Source organism: Heloderma suspectum, chromosome 4 (genome assembly GCF_057233095.1).
Source record: "Heloderma suspectum isolate Gila_16-S chromosome 4, 16-S_ref, whole genome shotgun sequence".
Classification (NCBI taxonomy): Eukaryota; Metazoa; Chordata; class Lepidosauria; order Squamata; family Helodermatidae; genus Heloderma; species Heloderma suspectum.
The window spans coordinates 262,480,733-262,503,741 of NC_139461.1; the positions used below are offsets into that span (position 1 = coordinate 262,480,733).

At 43.2% G+C, this 23,009-nt stretch overlaps 1 protein-coding gene across 2 annotated transcripts in view; it reads right to left on the minus strand.

Moving 5' to 3' along the window:
• Positions 1 to 2,499: 2,499 nt before the first annotated feature.
• TSPAN2 (tetraspanin 2) overlaps positions 2,500 to 23,009 on the minus strand; it is an 81,587-nt gene continuing 61,077 nt past the window's right edge. For both annotated transcript variants that reach the window (XM_084853582.1, XM_084853581.1), the window contains 6 exons: positions 20,186 to 20,283; positions 18,711 to 18,785; positions 16,684 to 16,779; positions 14,179 to 14,250; positions 12,088 to 12,171; positions 2,500 to 9,287 (listed from right to left, as the gene is read on the minus strand). In XM_084853582.1, the coding sequence (XP_084709708.1) occupies positions 9,222 to 9,287; positions 12,088 to 12,171; positions 14,179 to 14,250; positions 16,684 to 16,779; positions 18,711 to 18,785; positions 20,186 to 20,283 (491 nt within the window). In that variant the 3' untranslated portion in view covers positions 2,500 to 9,221. The remainder of the gene's footprint in view (positions 9,288 to 12,087; positions 12,172 to 14,178; positions 14,251 to 16,683; positions 16,780 to 18,710; positions 18,786 to 20,185; positions 20,284 to 23,009) is intronic.

A 23,009-nucleotide genomic window follows, 5' to 3' on the forward strand; every position in this document is an offset into this window, starting at 1 on the left:
TTCTATGAGCTGAGTATTTCTGTGAGTTGAGTAAACCTTGGGCAGAACCAAATTTGAGAAGACTAGATGGCTTCTCATTAAAATCAGACAAGACTGGTTCTATCATATAGTGGGGGTCTTTCGACATGCGATTGATTGTTCCTGTTTCGAAACTAGGCCAATGGGGTCTGCCTGCATACTGGATTCCTGAGTAATTTTGGACTATGGGCTGGGGGTGTTCATCTGTATTTTCTCTCTTTTCAGATGTTTGACCTGCCTCTGCCTGTCCTTCATTTTAGCATCTTGTTATCTGATACTGTTAATAGTGATTTGAAATTTAACCCTTTTGCCTTCTTGCGAACATTTGCTCTATACGCTGACAATTTGCCAGCCCCTGCTCCCAATCTTTTATTAAACATACATTTCATTTTCTCCAGATTCCTCCTCTTGGGGAACCTATTACCAGGATTTTTATTACTCTTTAGAGCCCTGACAGAGTTGTACTTTCAAGTTGGTAACACCTATCTTAGCTGCTTCAGGGTCCAACCAGCCCGCCTTCTCAACAAGGGCAATCAGATGAAGCGGGGGGGGGGGGGCGGAATCTCCTGCAAACAGGAGGAGGATTTGTCCAAAGATCTCTGAAATCGAGCTTTCCTCTTCTGTGACTATATACGGTAGTTCCTTGTTCACCACAGGAAAACCCTGACTAAGCAATTCGACAAACACCTCTAAGTGAGACTTAAAGCATGTCACCATCAACCTAATGGCCCAGATTTCCTGGAAAGGTTTAGTATTCACTTTGGAGGTCAGGAGACAATGTTTAGAGAGGATCTCCAAATCATTGTCATGCAGGAGACTTAGCAAGTTAAAGGAAAGAGCTCTCTTATCCTGTTCCAAATGAGGGACTGAGGCATCAACTGAGGCAACCAAGTCTGCTTTAATGGGGCAGTCCGCCTAGAGTAGGCTCTCATCAAGCGGTTCACCCAAAGCTTGTGCCATAAGCTTGCCGATGTCTTCTGAGATTTTATCAAATATTGGCATGGGTTCTTTAAAAAAAGTGGGTCCTGCACAAGTCTGTGTGCAGCTGATATGATAGAGTGGGTTATACAATCATCAATACAAAGTTGTTTAAGTTTAGGAGTTCCAGATGTAGAATTGTACGCCCTTAATTTATGCTGCTTCAGAGTTAAAACCATAATTAAAATAAATACCACAACCTAAACAGGAGACAGAGACAGAGAGAAAGGACTTGTGCGACTAGAAATGCACTGCCAAGTGCGCAGAGGTACGGCCTCTGGCAGCCATGCCTTAACTACTTGCCAAGGGGAGGAGCGGCAGACGGAGGGAAGGCTGAAGGACAGCTCAGGGAGCCAGCAGGAGCCCATGTGAACTCTCACAGCCTCTTGGCCCTCACCTAATGAACAGTCATTGAGTACAGCTGCTTAACTTGCCTTTGATTCACCTAACAGTTGTAGCATCCAGCCCACATCTTACCATCTTGTCAGCAAGGATATCATAGGAAACCTTGTCAGATGCTTTGCTTATGTCTGGATATAATATATCCATGGTACCCCCATGATCTACCAGACTTTATAAAAAAAAAAGATATTGTTGGTCTGGCCCGAGTTAGAACTCATGGTCATTTTCACCTGAAATGCAATTTAATTTTGCTTGGCATGATCAATAACAATGTGAGGAGTTTCTCCCCCCCCGCCCCAACACATAAGAAAGGAAGCTCTGGCAGAGAAAAGCTTGGAAGTGTGCATTAATCAAACAGCGTAAGAGCTTGGAGATCCCACTTTATGTCTGTGGAGGTGGAATTCTAATTCAAGAAGAAGGTAGGAACCCACAGAGAACATTCTTCCCTTGCCACTAAACATTTTGCTTGCCTACTCGTCATTAATGTGAATGGGCCGCCTATTCAGAAATGCTCTTTTCATTGTATATGCCTAATTGAACATATCATGACATACTACTAATCTGTAAAAGAGCCCTTTAAGGAACAAGAGGCAGCCAGCTGAGGTTTCTGAAGAATGGATGCCATGGATTTAGGGGAAAAGCTTGCCAAATCTTTACTAAGAAAATGGCTAGGGAGTGAAGGAAAACTATACAGTCATTTGAGTCTGCAGAATAAAGATCAAAGCAGCAATCCTCCGCCTCAACCAGATTGAAATAATGTTGCCAAAACATTACAACAAAAAATCCTATGGGTTCTCTATCACTTTGGAATTACAGGAGAGTAACTTAAGTGAAATGGCAAAACAGAGTAAAAGGGTGAAATGCATAGTGTGCACCTTGGTATGGCTTCAGCATGCTACCGGCACGTATCATATGCCCTCAGTACACTGTTAGTGCAAATATTGCTTGGAACCACAGGTTCTCTCTCTCCAACACCCCACCCCCCGAAACCAGTCCATTCTCTTGCACAACACCATGGATATATTTGAGAAAGGAAGCTAGTATATGTAACATGTGTTATAACATTGGCTAGCAAAAAGAAACACTTCACAAATTTTATTTCAGATTATTTTTATTAGATTTATGCATCAACTTCAGTAGAGAAAGGGTGATAAAAAAATGCATTCAGAAAGCCGGCCATACTAGAACATATTTCAGTAACAGAACAATTGCTTAACAACATTTACAGCCAGGGGAAATGACTACATAGTGAATATACTTAACTTCCCATGATAACAACTTGATGCACTGATTCTATGAGGTATCAGGCACACTGGGAAGGAGGACTCTGCTTATTTACATTTCTATAATAATTTTAAGAGTTAATGAGGTCTCTTGCACACTCTAAAATGTAGGCTTTAAAAGGTGGAAATAACAATTTTGCACATTCATTTCAATAGAAAACAACACATTTTCACATAAAATAATTGCTTCCACCAGGGAATCTGCAAAGGAGGCACAGCAGTTTGGTGGTGCTGTGGCTGTCAGGTCTAGCCTGATCCCTGCACGTTTGCCAGGAGTGGTCAGGCACTATTCTCCAACAGATACAACGAAGACAGTGGAAGGTTTGGAACTCAGTTCAGTCATTCCCATGGTTAGTGAGAACGCCCATATTTACCTTAAGCAGGACTGAGCATCTATTAGATGCATAATGTACCCAAGGCTCCACAAGGGGAAAAAAAGTTAGAAGCTTCCCCTCCGAGTAAGGGCTTATTAAATGTACTTTGAAGGGTCCTCAATTTGTCCCACCCCCAAAGCAGTATGGCACTGCTTGGCATGTTTGCTGGGTCATTGTGCTGAGATAGACCACACGTGTTTGGTAGCTTGGGAAGTACTGCTTGCTCAGCAGCAATGAACACTAAAGATAAGAGCAAACCCAAGTGCTGAATAGTGCAAATGGTTTAATAGCTTGACATGTTTTGGAGTTGAGGATGCCTTCTTCAGGAGCTTGAAAGATTTAGAAATCCCTGTACCTCTTTAGATATGGCAGCCTAAAAAACAAAAGAGCAACATTTTCTTTCTCTCCTCTTTGCAAAGGTTGTGCGGGATTTCGAAATCTTCCAAGCCTCCTTGGAAGGACACTCTGAAACACATGGCGCATAGTGAACCATTACACTATTCAGCTCCTGAGTTTGCTCTTTTTGGAGTTTGCATTTTTGAGGTGCTGGTTTTTCCTCTCCATTTCATCAGCAGCAATGAAGACATTTGGGAGCATTTGACTGCACTACCTCCATGTTTCCCTCAAACTGTTGTCTGATGCTCCTGCTAGATCCCTGCAGTGGGCATTTCTCAAATTAATTCTCTTAAAGGCTGCCTTCCCTAGCAGAGCTTGGAAATAAAATGATGTCAGACTTCAGCCGCAGCAGCAGCAGCACAATGAAAAGGGTGTATCCCCCACAAGAATCCAAGGTGGCACCTGTCTGCCCCAGCAGCTGTATCAGTAGGCCCAGCTCTTGCTCATTGTAAACTGTTAGCAAAACATCATAGAAAAATGCAGAGTTTAAGATAGGGATAGACAGAGCTAAATAATCATTTGCCAGCATTTGCTGATACTCAAGATACAATATATTTCAAATGTAATTCAGAAGTGAGAGACTCTCCCCTCACCCTAAAGAAATATGGCATTAGAAGTTATTTCTGACATGGTCAGGTGGGAGGGCTACAGCTGTGGAGTTTTTAAAAGGCACTGGTAGACTTAATATATGCTGCTTTCTGGGACACACAAATAATCCAGAAAAACATGCGTGTGGTGCCATTGCATTTCTGCCCTGCAATTCCAAACACATGCTTTTATTTCTGGAAAGCAGATTATCCCGGGGCAGGTATAACAATTACATGCATAGAAAAAAATACAATGGGACATGGGGAAGTGAGAATTTGCTAGGAAGTAATATAGTTCAAGTCTGATTTTGATTTTTTAAAAATCTACTTGTAGAACTGGCACCCAGGCTTGTTCCAAAAAGGCACTTAGAGGTAAAGAAGCAATTGAGCAACAAGAGATGACATTTGGGAAGCAAGACTGGTTTCTCCAAGCTTGGCAACTCTGATGGAGTCAGCGAAGAACGAAGCAAAACCCAAAATTGTCATCACTGCTCCAATGTGAAATAAATAAAATAATGGCATGTGTGCGTATGTGTATGCCCTTCCTGCTCCAGTTTACTTTCACTGGGTGTGTGCATTGCCCAATCTGTCTATGCAGATAACACATCCCCACCTTTGGGAGCTACCCATAGTACAGTTATCAGAACAGTTCAGAAGGCAGGGGTGAGGTCTGGAAAGGACAAAGCCATTTCACAGAAATGTCAAAAGTTAATCAGAGTCTGACTTGGAGCCATTTCTGACCTGGCACTGTCCATGCCCCTGCTATGCCATATACCTATTCTGATTAGTAGGAAGAGTAGGTGTAGTTCGCACTGCCAGTGAGAAATGGCAGCTGCCAGAATGGAGCAGAACAAAGCTCTTTAACCTGTATTTAGGACATCAGTTCGCCTGTCTCATTTACTAAATCCAGGTAAAGAGGAGTAAGCGATAGAAAGGAGAAGGTGGGGATGCAAGTGAAAACAAGATTAATCCAACTAATGCTTCCTCTGTGCCTGGTTTGATCCTGTAGCATAAAACTGGGAGCACGGGAAGTTTCCCAAAAGGGAAGAAAACCCCACTGTCCACACTGATCTCAGTCAGCTATGTGTGAGCTGACAAGGATCACCGCAACTTGAAAGCAGTCTGGAAAGCTGGATTACAGTGCCTGGGGAACATTGCAACAGCATTCCTATTCCCTGAAATGGAATCCACCTGAACAAGCCCTGAGCCTATAAGGAAAAATGAAAGGTCTGCAGTGGATAATGGAGGAGTCAGGGACCAAAGTGAAAAACAGGGATGGCAAGATTGGGTACTCTGTAAAACGCCACAGAAGTTACCAGTTTTGTTAATGTCTGTTCTGCATCCTGCTGTTTTCACTTTTAGGACAGCTTTGGTTTCATTTGAGAATTGCTGGGATTCTGATGGAGATGATCCGTCTCCTAAGGGAATTGCTAGTTATTCAAATAGAAGAGCAAGGTAGAAATGTTTGGAAATAAATAAATGACATATATCTCATTCTCATTTAGAACGGGCTCTCCCATAATTTTCCTCTGGAATAAAAATTCCAGGAAGATATCCATTTCCAATTGAAAAACTGGCAGAAATTCCCATTGAATCCAAAATCTGAATTTTAAGATGTTTTCATATTAATGAACATTTTTGAACAAAGATGACCCCCTCCTCACACACACACACTTTTTCCCAGCTATTCCTGATCACCCCAACCATCAAATCCCAAATAAGAACTACTTACAGTGCAGGTAAGTCTGCTTCCCAAATAGAACAAGGGCTTTATTCAGCCATTCAGACCCCAAACAATGCATTTCATATCGTGTAGGCTGTGCCTGTGCCTCAGGAGCCACCAGTACCAAATGACCACTTGTGTACGCAGGGTGAATTGTGCACATCATGTGCCTGCTCCAGAAGCTGTGCCCAGACCCCCTCATGTGAAATATTATGAGTCCAAATGTCTGAACTGGGCCAAGGAATAGAGACAGATAAAGAGGTATAGCTTAAGTCTCTTGGGGGAGATGGGGTGTGCATGCATTAATGTTTGTGGGAGAAAGAAAAGATTACATACACCTTGGGGCTTCTCACTCTCTGACACACATATACACACTTGGGTGCACATTGCGCTTCAAATGAAGCCCTGCTACAGAAGGCTTTCCCTGAGGTCTCATATGCTTTTAATATGTTTTGATGGAACGTGTACATGTAGCACATATATCAATATCTATATCTGTATTTTTAAAAAACAGTGTTCTTTTGATAACATATTTTAGACAGACTACTCCGATTCATAGCAAAACATAACTGAATCGGAAAATGACAGAAGAACAGAGGCCATTACCAGAGTTCTGATTCCTAAAAGACCGCTTCCCAGAAAACTGGCCAAATAGAAAGGTTCCAAAGGGTGCACCTCTTGTTGAAGTCAATGGCAAGATCCCATTGATTGTAATGTATTAGGACTGCATGATAAATTTCCCTCTGGCTAGCTGGATTAATTCCATCTGATTACTTTTCAAGGAACATATTAGTAGAAATAAACAGAAATAATACAAAGCATAGATGCAAACTGTAAACTCACTCCTGAGGTATTTCAAGCATACAGTGTCATTTCTACAACTTTTACCCACTTCAGACAGTAATAGCATGAACTAGTTAAAATGCTCTGCAGTAACCCTAGCTCTGTTTCAGGAAGAATCAATGGAAAAGAAAGATATTAAAATGCCACTTTCCTTGTTCCAAAATGTTGACCCACATTCTATTACCCAGAACCCTAGGGACAGGATCTCCTGAAAGGTCACTGCATTTTGGCCCAAAGTTCCCAGTCGTGTATTGGCATCTGCTGTAGCATGGATCCTATGCATACAGAGTCCCACCAGACGGAGCAGCTTCTATTCAAGCATTGAGTCTGTGCTGACTTCTTTCAGTCCTAGAACAGGTATAAGACAAAACAGAGCCAGCCAAAAACATTGTGCTGCCTGACACAAAGGACAAAATGGCATCCCCTCCCATCTACAGAAGCTGGTCAGATTGGCAGTTGAATCTTACTTCAACACTGGTGACAGGACAGTGTCTTCCACCACACTTGTGGGCAGCAGGCTAGCTTAGGGGCCGTAAGGCAGGCCATATGGCCCACACACAGCTGTCCTTCAACATTTGATTGCTGCTGTCCTCCTCCTAGCATCTGCCACCTGGGGCAGCTGCCTCAGACTGCCTAACAGTAGGGCTGGCTCCGAGGCAAAGGTAGACCATTTGAGATCAACTTTAAAAATGATCAGAACTCTGAAGGCTAGTTTGGCTGATACTTCTTACTGTGCCACAGATGGGGAAGAAGGCCACAGCATACTGTATGCCCCAAATTCCCCACCCTTTCCTCTAGTCTCTCTGGCTCTTTACAAGCAATTGTTTTTTAGCAAAATAAATGTACAGTTGTACATAGTTCCCACATAGCACTGAAGGTTGCTAGTATGACTGCTGTTGTAAACCTGGCTGTACAAGTGTCACAGTCTCTTACTGAACATTGTCTGTGATGTCATTAATGACAAGTGACCCATCTCCCTCCAGCCTGGGTTTATTTTTAAATTAAATGTTAAAAATTCTTTTTTGTGTTGTTTTTAGAGTTAAAGTACAGCAAGGCCTTTCTGCTACCTCTGCACTGACCTGTCATTTCAAGAATCTTTCCTTAAAAAAATAAACTGAAACAGAGTTAAGAACTTTGGACTCCCACTGATTTCAATGGGAGAGTTAAGCACATGCTTATATTATGATCCAGCCAAAGTAGTAACATAATTAATTAGAGTAACAGCTAGTAGCTGTATGTATGTATGTATGTCGGTTACTAGTTGTGCACTCCTTTGCTATGCAAAGTGAGCATAGAAGTGCTTGTGTAATGAATAAACAGTTGTGAACAGCAGCATGGTTATCACCTGTAGTAAGTCTATAATCCCTATCCATTAATGCTGCAATCCTAAACATTTACTAGAGAATAAATTGCACTGAACAGAGGGACCTACTTCTGAATAAATATGCTTAGAATTGTGCTGCACCAGCATGGCACGATCTCATGTTATTTGTGTTGCAGTGGGGTTTGTGGGATTATCACACCAAGCATATAATGTAGATGGGACATAGTGTTTTTGATTGTGCACAAAGGACCTTTGTATGGAGATAAAAAATAATTAAGTCATGTGGCACAAAGTAATATTTATTGGGGGGAAAACAACCAGGAAACCCAATATATTTTGAGGGAGACTAAGCTACTGATATTTTTTTTAAAAAGAGAGAGACCCTCTTCAGAAAAATGTCTGCTTGGTTTCACAAAAGGCTCTCTTTGTTGTGCCTGATAAACTTCATTTTGCACCTATTGCTTTAATTGATCTCCACTAATTGCGAGCTACTCCATTGTTGCTCTGTCTTCCTTTGTGCAGGCCAGAGGGTTCCCCATGGAGCCTCCAGTGATCAAAATAAGGCCCCTGGCCTATAAACAATTCTGCATGTGGCAAAGAAATCAGTAGAAATCTTCCCATGGATGAGAATTGTCCAGGAACAGAGCCTAGTAGTATGATATTTAACTCAATCCAATTGGTTAAATCTAGTTCCCTTTAAATATTGCAAAGACTGAATAAAGACTGGAGGGGACATTTGGTTTTTCAAAATCCATTTGTTTCTCCACAGATTATCAGCAAGGAGGAGTCCACTTGGAAAGGGCTTTTGGCTGGGTATGCACCCAAGTGTATATATACTACAGGAACATGCATGCAAATACAGACACCCACAAAACATACATAAGATCATATGGAGTACCTTATATACAGATATCTGTGCAGCTGCACCACATGCATCTGTATGCCAAAACAAACATGTACTTGAATAAGGAAATACAGGCACTGTTCACCCACACACATGTGCAAAGTAATCTTACAAAAAAAAATAGTTTCAGATGCTGCCATTGTCTTGGAAAAGGCATTTTTAAGCTCATCCTATTTGCTCACTTCAGATGTCTTTGTCTCAAAATTTTAAATGCAAATGATGCAAACTCTTGGGCTCATCAAACGTCCCTTTTTTCTCTGTCAGCTGGTTAATGCTGCTAATTAAAATGGATTACAGTTGTTAAGCTGAGTGGGCAAGCGCTTCTTGCAGAGTTCCATTGAGAAGCCTTCCAGTCCCTGGGGTGAAAGTAATCTCATGCAGAGAGAGTCCTACAGCATGTCTCTTGTGTTACGGATTGCACAACAGAGGACCATGCTGAAGACCATGCCGAATATCTGGAAGATAAGGAACATCTTTTAAAGGATGCCCAAGAAATGCTTGCAATTTTTTGTCACTATGTTTGGCCTTTCAGAGAAATTGAATGATTGCTTTCAGGCAGGTATGGTCAGTTGAGTCCAGTGCTCTGCTCACCTACTGTCTTGGTAAGCACAAGGTAACAATATGGTTTGAACTTGCAGTTCCTATTCTCACCCCACGGAAGGCCTTGTTATATGTTCCACCTAGTGCTGTGCCAAAAATTTCTCCCACAATGTTTTCGACCACTCTCATTCAATTGGATAGAAAAGAAATTGCTTTCAAAAAGACATTCAAACGAGGAGAAATTTTGGAGAAATTCTCATGGGTTGGGTTTGGGATTCTTGTGCTTACCTTACTTATGAGGCGGCTAAGGAGTGTGCATGAGTGTCCTGTCTGTCATTGTACAATAATCGCTGTGGCAGCCTATAGCCTCCTCAGCTTCCCGCACTTCAGTTAAAGCCATCATGAGGAAGACATCATGTGGCAATTCCTCCCATGGGGCTTTTTCAGTTCAGAAAGTGCAGGTGGCCTGGGAGGCTGCAGAGCAATGGACAGGTGTGTAATAGAGAGACAAAACACACTCAGCACCCTCGGCCACCTCGCAGTGATTAGGTAAGCTCAAAAATACCAGCAAAAGAAATTCAAAATTCTGCCTCAAAGAAGTGGAAACCTGGACACAGTTGATGCTGCTGCCACTTACAGAAGCAGTGCAATAAACCAAAAACCCTTAGGAACAAAAAAAAACCCCTGTGCTACAACCCCTGCCAATAGTGAGCCCTATCTGTGAGAAACCGTTGGAGAATTTATCCTCCCCTGGGAAAAATTCGGTGAAATTGTTACCCCAATTTCTCTGCCCACAAATTGGGTGGAGAATTTGGAGAGGCTATTTGTGCACAGCTTAAGTTCCACCACTTAGCGGGGCTGAATTGGTGGGTACTTGAGAAAGGGCCTTTTCAGTAGCAGCACCCCGATTGAGGAACTCCCTCCCAAGGAGGTAACATTGGCTTCTTCCTTATTTTCTTTACATGGGCAGTAAAGACTGTTCTGTTGAGCTTTTAATGTTGTATAATGTTTTGTCACTCTTCAGTTTTAATGCCACTCATATTTTATTGTATGTTTTGTTGTTCCTGTGGTTTTTTGGCGGTGTGGGGTGGGGGTGTGATGTTTTAATGTTTTCATTGTACATTGCCCCAGGCATCTGGAAGACAGAGGGTGCAATGTATAAATATAATAAACAAACAGAAAGAAAGAAAGAAAGAAAGAAAGAAAGAAAGAAAGAAAGAAAGAAAGAAACAGAAAGAAAGAAAGATTAGTTTGGCCCCTCAGATCTCCTCCTACAAGCCAGGCTTATGTATAATGGTGCCACCTAGAGGCTATATAACACAGATTATGAACTAGCCAGCTCTAGAGTTGGAAGAACAATGTTTCCGGCAAAATATGGTTAGTGAGGGCAAAGTAGACACAACGGGGGGAAAACCATGTATATTGTTCACATGTCTGCCCTGCTGGTTTACAAAATGTGTAGGTTGGGGTCTAATTTTAACACAATATCTAAACATAGTATTTAGACACTTCCATTATTTAAACTCAGCTGAGGGGAACAGTGTTTCATGCAAAGGAGTGCACGGAGATTAGGCAGAGAAGGGCTCAGCTGCCTTCTTCTGCACACCCTTTTGGTGTTAAAATAAGACCTCTTACCCCTCCATTATTGGTGAATGGAGCAGCAGACACATGAATAAACAGGGCTGCCCTGGTCACATCTAGTGTAATTTGGCCCTGAGAAATGTGGATGCTTGCTTAGATAAATCTTCCATCAATAATTCTGGTGATCCTCAGACACTACTTCTAACTCCAGAAAAATACGCACAGCATAGCAAAATGTTATTTTACTTAAAACTATTGTTAGAATCAAAAATATTTAGCCATGCTTTTCCTTCTTCACATACCTATTGCCCTCCCAGTTTCTGGAATAAATCTTACAACAAAGCTGCACTATAAAGTCTTCCTAAATAGGAAATGCAAGTAAGGGACACTGTTTGTTAATAGATTTATATGCCACCCTTTACCCAAGATTCCAGGATGATGACACTAATGCAAGTGTTGAGGACTGGAGCTTATCCTGCCCTTTTTGGCTTGCCTCAGAGAAAATCAAACTGGGAAGGAAGAGACAGGCCAGGCAGGCTGGGCTGAAGGAGGAAGGATGGTTTGGGGGCCAGCCAGGTATGAGTAAAGAGGACTGGCTGTGTCAAGGGAAAACACCTTCCTTTGAGGCTGCAAGGCATATAGCACCCTTGCCCAAAAGTTGCAGAAGGTGACAGGCTGCAAGGTGAAACAGCACAGCACTGCTTGCCAACTGTCTCCTGAACCAGCTCTTCCCCCAGCCAGAAGAGGTGGCATCATGCATGACGGGCCGGGCTTGTTGGGTGAAGATGTCCCTGTCTTGGGAAGCATTTTGCTAATTTATAAAAGCAATAATTTCTTTAAAATTACAAACACATGAGTTGAGGTTGGACTTTCCATAGATCACAGCCTAGGAGCTGGTGTGATTTCCCCACACATCTTGCACCCCTCCTTTGAGGAGCTACCAGCCTATTAGCTAAATGGAGATGTGCAGAGCCATCTGAGTTCCATGCCAGGCACTACGGTCATATTCATGCTCCTCAGCAACCTGCTGTAATTTCCCTGGCTTGGACAGATTTGGGTTTTTTTAATAAACACATGGATGATAGTGGTTGTGATAGCAGTAACAACAACATCATCAATAAATGGATTACTCACTGTGATCCCAGCAATTGCAATCCCGACAATGCCAACTAAATGGAGCTTTGAGTCAATGAGAGTCTCAATTTCATCCAGACAATTCTGTTAGAGACACAAAGTTGTTATGTTTTAAACATCACAGTGGTCTTGAAGAGCCTTCCTCTTTCTCCTAAAGGACAGTCCTCCTAATAACCTCTGCCTGTTGCAACCATAGGAAAAGTCTGGCCCATGCCTTCTTCCAGTTGCTTAGTTCACCCTTTTCCTCTTTGCAGCATCTGCCTCTGGAAAACGTCCTAACATCCTAACGTTGCTTCTTTTGACCCACCCTTGAGAACAACCACCTCATCCAAATGTCACTTGCTTAGGTCTTCTGCTTGTCTTTATTGCTTTTGCTACAGTTGGGATGTTGGCCTTGAGCATGCTAAAACGGTGAGTTGAAATATGTGGGCAGCCCAGCACACCACCACAGAAGCACTTGCTTGAATATCTGTAGTCTCTAAAATATTTGGTATTATATCTAATATGTCCAACCAAATCTAATACATCCAACCAAACTTCACCTCATTATCATCCTAACATGCTCAAGCACTGGGCTGTGATGGCATTTATAGTTTTATTTAAATTATATGCTCTTCATTTAAAACAATCAATAATATTTTCCCATGGTTTTGATGGTGCTCTTTTTATAATTTGGTTTGTGAAAACTGTATAAAGATCACTTTGCTGCTGCAGCTGCAGCTAACAGCTTTGGATAATCCAGAAAGTCAATTCTATTCTCTCTCCTTTCTCTACTGCAGTCTCGGCTTCTCCCACTCATTTGTGCAACCTCCTAGCCCCTTATTAAATAGATGTTGCAGTGTCTAATAGACACAAGGCAAACATTTTTGCTGAATAAGACACAGCCTAAGATTCATAGATGCGACAGGTAGACGCCAAAATGGCAATCCACTGATTAGACAATTTGTGGTGGCGCCCACAGCAGTTTCTCACTTTCCCAAATGTGCCTGGGGGTCCAAAAAGGTTGGAGACCCCTGCCCTAGACATTTCCAAGCAAGTAAACACAGATTAATACCACAAAAATGGACAATTATGGGCCAAGCTACAAGAAGCATAAAATGCATGAATACATTCCATTGGTTTTTAAAAAATGAAATAGCAACAGTCGTCATGACCACACTATATGGGTTTAAACTTTTCCTTCTATATCATAGACCTGGTCTGCACAAGAACTGCAGCCCACCGTGGCTTATTTAAGCCATGGTGGGTTGTGGTGCCCACGGGTGACAGGTTTTTGATACAAGCCCCCTGCTGCAGTTTCTAGTGTTGTCTGAACCTGGCAAGGGTGGCTTGTTGAGGTGGTTAACAAACCACTCCACAACCTTACAACAGGCCATGGGTTCTGGGTGGTTTGTTAAACCTCCCCCAACAAGCCAACCTTGCTGGGTTCAGATGACATGAGAAGACGTGTCACTGAAGGTACCTAGGGAAATGAGCCTGCATGTGACTGGCACACGTGGGGGTGGTTAACAAGTCACCGTCACTTATTAACTACCCCCATGTCATGTGAACCGGCCCACTGTCTCTATGAGAATCACCCCTTGCCCTGCCCTGCCAAACTGCTGTTCCACCTGGGAGGAAAGCTTCCACTGGCATGAAATACAGATAAAAAAGAGATAGAAAATGCATTTCATGTTCATCTAGTTTGGCCCTCTTGGGATTCTCAGTGGTACAGGGAGCAGGAAATTGTCAATTGGTTCAGACATCATGGGAGGCTGCAAGCAAATATGAAGACTAGGGGAACCAACTCTGCTGCCAACTAACACTCTTTATTAATCTCTGGTTGTATTATGCAGTGGTGTGGTTCAGATTCACAGAGCAGCCCATGGCAGGCACAGCAAACAGCTGCTTAAGAGTCAGTCCTTCTGGCACACTCCTCAGTGGCATCTCAAATGACTAATGGTAAAAAAAACACAGGTGCCAAATGGCCCCTGTCCAGGCCTTCTCCTCTGGCTCCACACACACCAGTTTCTCTGGCTTACATGTCTTACCCTGTTTCAAGGCTATTTTTTGCTATGGTGTTAAGCCGACACATCTGTCAAAGGTACGTACTTTGGGCTGCTCCATGTCTTTTGGACAGGTGGCCTTCACTGAGGCATCACTTTCTTTCCCACAGCATTGGAGCTGTAATGACAGAGATAACACTTTGAAAATCCTCTGAAAGTACCCACTTCCAGATTTGCATTAAAGTCTCATCCCAGGCTAAACTCTCGAAAGTCCCAACACATACTTCTTCCAATCATATTGTCCAAAGTCTGTATTTTATAGTGAAGAACAGATAGGATGTGCTTATCATGATATCCTCAATTATGCCTCTTTTCTCATGGAAATATTTTTCTCAGCAGAAATGTAATAAACAACATACACTGTGTGGTGGATACCAGCTGCCAGCCACAGCAGCTCTTGTGTGGACCTGCTGTTCAGCAAAAGTGCCACTACCCAAATGGACAGATCATGGCAGGAGTGTTGCAGAAAATCCCATGCAACACTTTGGATTTAGTAATAAACAGTGCAACCAGCCATGCGGGAAATGTCCATTCTGAATATAACCCGAGGCTGACACAGATTATCATTCTTAGAGATGTAGTATGATAAAGGCATAGTTTCCTGTGATGTACACACTTGTTTCTTTTGCTCTGCTGTCATCTCTTGTCAGACAGCATCTGCAGGCTTTTACAAACAATACAAAAGCCTGCAAAACCCAATTTCCAGAGATGAATTCACCGTAAGCAATGATGCCTCCCTATCGCATCTTCCAATACACTTTAAAAAACCTGATTCTCTCTCTCCAGTCTAAATTACCAATCGGAAGTTTTGAAAGACAACTATTAGATGATATGTGATGAATTTCTTGATTTCACTTGTTAAGTAGCATTTATATTCCCCTTGGATGAGTTTCAGTTTGCAATGAAATGGTGCATTGCTTCCCATTCTGGCTGCAATTCTCTGCCAACACTCTAGCACCGGAAATATTAATTCCAACATCCTTAGCTGGTACTGACAGAGGTTGTGCAAAATGGCACTGATCCCAACTGGTCCCTTAACTAGGAAGCTAGTTCCACTGAAATTCATGGGACATACTACACGTTACTTTAAATGTGTTTAAACCTGAAGCAATGTCAGGTTTGTGTTTGTAATTAAAACCAAGCTGGGGGCAGGATGGCACCAGTGGGAGGGGTTTTTGCTATCACTGTGTGCTGCACAAGGGGGTTATTTTCAGGACTGTGACTATGGTGCAGATCGGGATTGGAGTGCCCTGCCTTTGGATTTAATTAAAAACAAGCAAACCCTGCTGTCTCTTCAAGTGCTGCATTTGAAGTAATGTGGAGTTAATCCCCCCACTTCCAAGCAAATATGTTTAAGACTGGGTTGTTAAGCATAACTCAGACCTGGACACTCTTAAAAAAAACTTCCTGCACGGGAAGAAAATTTGCTGACTCTGGCACTTTAGTCACATTGGATTGGATTTCATTAAGTTTAGTTTTCTACAAAGTCAATTAAACTAAATGAATTCAAGCTCAGCCAGGCAAGCTAAACGAAATTACGACTTAACATACTATTGCAGTCTGAATACAAATGGGAACACCTGCCCTATTGGCTTTTTTTCCAGCCATAAGGGTTGCCCTACAGCAGCATGCTTATTTGCCAATATGAACCTAAGAACTGAGGATAAATCAGCACACATGCAATGGGGGTTTATTACAGGCTCCATGCCCTTCATTAATAAGACCAATGTAAGACTGAGGGCTGGCCAAAGGAGTGAGGGGATAGCAAACATGCTCCTTGGTCTCTTAGTACAGGCCAAATGAAGAGGTGAATCAGTTTTGCCACTGTAGTATGAAAGAAGACACATATTCTGATCAGTAGAGTGCTACTCATGCAAGTCCAAGCATGGTGAAGATTGTCAGACTGAGGCCAGGGAGATCTGGGTTCAAATCCCTGCTCACCTATGAAGCTCACTGGGTGACCAAGGGCCAGTAATCTGACCGAACTCATAGGGATACCATGAGGATAAAAAAAAAGAAAGACGAGGAGAACTAAATATGCCACCCTGAACTTTTGGGAGGATGGGCGGGATAAAAATGTAATAAATAAATAAAAATGCATAAACAGAAGCTTATCTTTAAGGGAGTGTAAGCAAATTTCCCTATAGAATCTGGTCCATTTCAGTGGAAGGAGGAATTCAGCTACTCTAGTGCAGCCTTCTTCAACTTGGTGCCCTCCAGTTATTTGGACTACCTCCCATCACCCCTAACCACTGGCTATGTTGGCTGGGAGTTGCAGTCCCAGACATCTGGGGGCACCAAGCTGGGGAAGTGTGCCCTATGGAGTACCATCAGGCCACCAGTGTTGTGCCAGGTAACCAAGACCACGACCCCAAACACTGAATATTAGTATTTTCTGCCTATTCTAGTGTGCCTACGCTTACATTTGAGCCTTATAACAGATTGCGCATTCTGGTTTTAGAAATGTAAGACCAGGAGCCTTCCTCCATTTGAAACCTCATAAAATCAAACTTAATGAGTGCAAGATCTGAATTCATAACAAGTTACTCACTGCATCATGGAACTGGATGAGGGTTTTGTTTTTCCCCATATCATTGACGTAGTTTTCATAAGCTTCGTCATAGATGGCCTGGACCTCTTTGACAGCCTGAAGAAAACCAGACAGACAACTGTAATGAGATAATGAATAACAGCCAGGGAACCAGGAAAGGTTCTGCTACATGCCACGTCTGGGCTTTTCTCCAGCCTCCTGGCTCCTCTACTGCTTGCGAATACACAGAAGAGAGGGAGAGAGGAGGGCAGGACAACAGAGAGGGTTCCAGTTGGATGGAGGGAAGGAAAACTGTACCCACTTTTAGAAGTATATTTTTAAAGAGATGGAAGCCTGGTGGAACAGCCTCGGCATGAGTGAGCAGATACTAAGTGCCTTCCCCAGCTTTGCGGGGCAATGTGACCTGGGCACTGGGCTTGGCTGAGGGGTGCAGAAGGAGGAAGACTGGGCAGGAGTTTGGCCAAGTAGTAAGTTGACTAGTAAGCAAAAAAGTGGACTTCACAGAGTTCCTACATGCTAGTAGTAGACCTGTGTAATCTGGCTTAACCAGCAGCTTAATAGTGAATTGAGAAGCTCTTTCACACAGGCCAGCAATCTACGGCTTTCACCTTGAAGCAGTTTTGACCTCACTCCGCTTGAGCAGAGATAGGATTTGTTTCCTGTGAGAATGAAGCCTAGCTCCCACCCCCACCCCCCACCTGGGAAGACAGTGTGTGTCTGTGTGCCATCCTGTCAGCTCCTGAGCTGGAAAGGGACACCTATGAAAGCAAGTCTGCAAGCTCTGTGCCTTGGTCTCCCTCCAAGGGACAATACGTGCTGTCAGCTTGGAGAACTTTTCCCAGTCCTAGAGGAATGATTTTCCATCTGTCTTGGGGGGTGAGGGGACCCAGACACACAATTCAGCTGTGCCTTGGCTAAGGGGAAATGTGAGATATATATTCTGCACCCATTTTCTATCAATCAACTGTCATCTTTTTTTGCACAAGTGACTTTGTTTCATCTTGGTACTCCAAAGAATCTAATTTGACTGGGACCTGATAGAATCAGAACCCCACCTCAATACAGGCCACCTCTTGGCTCAGCAAGCTAATAGGCAGCATCACCACATTCACTACCAAACATGTTCAGGGATGCTACAGGGTGAAGGATGAGGAAAATCTGGCAGGGTACTGCAGTTTTGGACTTGGGGGGAACGAAACACTTAATATGCATTGTAGGAAGGGTACGTATGCAAGAGAATCCATTCTTTCTCTACCCCTCACATTTCAAGGTAGCTTGGAACCTCTGTCAGCTTGGGGGCTGAACTCCATTTCGGATAAGCTCTCGGGGGCCACATTCCAATGGAGGGTGGGGCCAAAGGCAAAAGGGGCAGGACCAAAAATACCAATATATTTTAGCTTAAAGCTCTTACTGAAGCCTTAGGAAAGACATTTCAATCTTTTAGAATGGGGAAAAACCTGGGCAAAAGGTGGGACACCACCAACAAATGATGGTTGAGGAAAAGGGGCATGGGCATCCAAGGACCACCGGTGTGGTGGATTGAGATCAAATGTGGCCCCTGGGCCTAAGGTTTGGCATCTCTGTTTTAAGGGGACCAAGCTCCCCCCCGCACTCCCCGCCCAAGCCAGCACTGAGAGCAAACCTGGGTTTGCTACTGAGCAAGGAAGAGTGGCTCCCTAAAAAGTTTAGGTGTGTTTAATGAATTCACACTACATCTGTAAGTGTACACCTTGGAAGAGGTCTGAAGAAAGTACACTAAAGGCATAATCCTATGTATGTTGAGACAGAACAAAACTCCTACAACTCCCAGCATTCCTCAGCCAGCTGTCTAAACATACATAGGATTGCCCCCTAAAAGCATTGGGGTTTGTACACTATGGCAGCTCCTTCTGTCATTACATTTCTGTTTGTTTGATCCTCATCCACAGATCGTAAGACACATTTGTTTGTTTGTTCGTTTAATACATTTGTAAGACACCCTTCTATGCAAGCTTCACGGGATGGTGCGCAAGAAACATTTCACTCACCGCTTTCTTGCCAAGAAAAGCGAAAACTCCTGCAGTGACTTCAGCAGCAAAAATCACCAACAAGCAAGTAAAGAACTACAAAAGGATGGAGACAGGACCACAGGTTTAACTGGTATGGGATCTTGTACACAACATCTAAATCTTTTACCCCAGATTTGGTAATAAATATATTATGCAGGCCAAAAGTGAAGAGGTAAGGGAAAGTTCTAGTGTAAAAGGAAGGGCAGCCCGGAGGAGACTATTGGAGAGATGCCTCTAGTGCTACACTCTGTCCTGATGCTTAAGAGTGCAACCCTGTACATGTTTATTCAAGACATAAGTCCCACAATGTTCAAGATGGAGACTGCAGGCTACCTGAACTCAATGGGACTTTCTTCTAGGTAGACATGTATAGGATTTCATTGTCAATCTCCCAGTGGAGCTTACCTGACAGGAAATAATAAAGGGGCTGCCAAGTTATTGAATTCATATAAAAAACTGACTTGAAAATGTACCTCTTTCCCCCTCCCCCTCCAGGATTTATCAGAAGACACAAAACCCCAGTTTGGGCATAATGGTCCTGGCTTAATAAATCGTAGTTTATTAACCTGGAGGTAAGCATCATGCCCACGTGCTCCCCCTGTCTTGGCATGCCGACTTCAGTTCTGATCTGTCTGAACCAGGGTTCCCTGTTATGTATGAAGCGAGGACCTCTGGTTTAATGTCAGTTTGATCTTGTTTTAAGATCTTGGTTAGTAAACAGACATTAGAATAGAGTGGCAATGGTAAACCACCCCGCTATAGTCTGCCATGAAAACGCCAGCGCAAGCGGCGTCCCTATAGGGGTCAGCAATGACCTGGTGCTTGCACAGGAGGAACCTTTCCTTTCCTTTCCCCTGTTTCTGACAATGGGGAATTCTAGTTTTAAAAGACTATAACTGAGGGCCAGAGCACTCATTACTTTAAAGATGCAGCTAGCTGCTATGGTTTTTTTTCTTTTTTACTCTAGAGTAAGCTCAAGGGCCCCAATACCGATCAAGGCCCTAACATGGAGCAGGGGTAGGGCGGCTTTAACCTTTCCCCCCATGATCTCGATCTGGATTCCCCCCCCCCCCACACACACACATCTGCGGTATATATTCCCAAATAGTGATCCATATGCTTTAATGGATTACTATCTGGCAATATAAATTGCAGGTATGCCCCCCCCATCTGGATTGGGACTATATTGGGGGGAAAGGGTTAAAGCCCCCCTACTCCCCAAGCTAGAGTCCCAATCCAGATTGCCCCCCTGCACTTACTCTTGAGTAAAATAGACATAGCTGGTAGCTGTGCCTTGAAAGTAACGTGTGCTTTGTGTCTAAAGTTTTGAAGCTAGACTACAAACAGAGGAGGCGAGGGCCTAACCCTTGTTTCTGGCTGATGGTTTATTAAACAAAGAACATGTAAAAAAAGGCCCTCATGTCACCCTAGCTGGAAATCACTCCTTTACTTACAGCTCCAAGCAGGCATTGAGATTCCCGTGCAGCTCCACAACACCCAAAAAATCCCACTGTCATCATCAGCACACCTGCTCCCACCAACACATAGAGTCCTGTAGGGGAAGGTAGAGTTACCATCAAGAGAAGGAGAATGAATACAACATCTTCCCCAGGTTATTTCCCACCTGTAAGCTGGGATGGTTCTCATCACCCTCCCATCTCTCCCCCAACAGGAGTGGTCCATACAACCCCCCTTTGTCACCAGGTAGGCCAACTATGCAACCCATTAATAGAATCCAGGTTCTTGCAAAGAAAGGAGTAATAGGAATGGTTTTCTTGTAAATACTGCAGATGCTTAAACGTAATCATTATTTCTTAAACACTAACATACAACCTTTCCTGAAGGTCAAGGCAGTTACCAATAAAAAGAGGATGTTAAAGATTAAATATTATAAAATTCAAGGTCTGCAGCTTTGTTGTTGTTTTCTCTATACATAATATCAAAACCCTTCTTTGGTGTTGGTGTTAGTTACTCCTGGCTCCCTTCCTCTCCTGAAACGCCCAAATTAAAATGGGTCATTTGGCAGCAGCAATACTTGAGGAAACAGGAGATAGGGTTTGACAGGTGGTAGGGAACTGTTTATTATGAAGAAACAAGTGGGACCTGCAACAAAATTTGCAGCATGAAATGTTCCTATTGAGCACTGCAGCCAGCCAGCTATGGCTTCTTTCAGGATACTTCATCCCCCCCGACCCCCAACAGTAGGAAGTCGGCATTTCTGCCCACTGAGCATGCTCAGTCCTCATTCTCCTCTTCAGATTTTTCTAAAGAGTTGTTGTACTTCTGCAAACCTTGGGGTTTGCTGATACCTCCCTCTTTTGCGTAGATGGTGCTGTTTTGGCTACAGACGGATCCCCTTTCAGGGAATGAGTTTGCTATTGGTATACAGAATCAGGCACGGCTGCTCCTAGTGAATGTGTAATTGCGTTATTCTTGCCAGAGATCTCTTCATAGGGAGGCTTGGACTATAGCAGGGCCCAAACCAGAAGGCAAAACATGAATTACTCAGTACTCGGGATAATGAATCAATCAAGAAAATATATAATGCACCTAAATAAAGGCAATATATAGACAGAATTACAATGAGTAGCCCCAAAGCATTTATCGGTAGGCAACGGCGCAAAAACTGGAAGTTGCTGAAGTACAGAACTAATACAAAGCACCAGAAGCTCACGAGAGTTTCATAGAAGGCCTTGGAAAAACACAGTGGCAGATAAACAGCTGGTTACTTAACTCATTTGAAAAGATCTTCATCATGCAAAGCTTTAACAATCCAAGTGACAACACTTCTGATGCTGCTGAAGGCTTCAGCAAGTACAATCACCATTCTGCAGCTTCCCAGAGTCACACAGCTCCCGCAAGGGGCAAATATTGCCGAGTTAAACCATGCATGCCCAGCACTCCCGCTGAAGGCCCAGTTCCAGTGTCACCTTAACTTCCTTGCATTTATTTTTTAAAGTTTCAGATTTCTCCGCCGTTAATCACAAAACGCAGCTATTCCACAAGAGGGCAGAACATACCTGTCAGACTCCACAATGCTGCCCATCAAAATATTTTCAATTAGTTATGTGTTTAGATTTTCATTTTAGTTAAAAAAAGAGATTTTGCCATAAAGCACACCTTTTTTCCTGTTCATTCAAAATGATCTATAGATAGATAGATATACATATATCTGCTACTTGGGTTTCAAACCCAAACCCAAACCTCCAATGCATATGTTGTGCCACTGAATTAGAGATCTTTTTGAGAGCATAAACATTGCAAGTTCCAAAATGTTCCAGACACTTGATTTCTGCAGGATTACTGCCTTCACATCAGTCTGGCCAGTCACCTTTTTTCTCCTTCTCCCCAGTCCGTCCAAACACACCAATACCTGTCAGGAGTCTATAGTGTAACCCTGTTCATACTGCTCACGCAATGTACAAATAGCCTGCAAAGTGGATTCTTGTTCAAGAATGATTAAACGAGCAGTAATAAGAGCGGTCTCTGTTTCAGCCCTCTTGTTACTGACCATCTCCAAGATGTGGCTGCATTCAGATGTAATGTCAAACTAGGGTTTGGTGTTGTTATGAGAATGAACAGACAGACGCTTCATATTTGCACGCTCCTTCCTCCTCCTGCTCCCCTTTCCCTTGCATGTAGCTTTTTGTAACTTCTGGGCCTTCTTTGCAGTAACAATCGTTTGGTGTCTCATCCAAACAGGCAAACTATGGTTTGCGCTTATCTGCAAATCATGATCACAAATCAGAGCCAAAACCTAGTTTGCGATCCTGGTTTGTTTGCAAACAAGCACAAACCATAGTTTGCCTGCTTGGACATAAATGCAAACTATGGTTTTCTGCAAAGAAGGACCAGAAGTTACTAACTGCTGCACGCAAGGGGAGGAGGGACAGGGAGTAGGTGAAACTCACTGTTTTGGAGTAGCAAATTTTTAGCCAGACTGATGTTACCTGTGAAATGTCATGGCTCGGTATTTATCCTGCAGAGTTGTGGTTGTAGAAAAATATCCTTATTCTTTCTTTTCCCTGGAGAGATCTTGTGTTGAGTCTCTATAAGTGGTGGAGTGGAGGGGGGAGTGCAGGGGAGTCCAGCTCCAGGACTTTTTTCAGAGTAGCAGTGATGACATCATCTGCTGGTGCACCAGGGTAATTGACAGACCTTTCTTGCCTTGGCAAGAGAATGAGGTGATAGCAAGGCTTTCAAGCTCTACTACTGTTTGTGACAGAATGGCATAGAGCAGTGGTAGGCAACCTGATGCCCTCCAGATGTTTTGGCCTA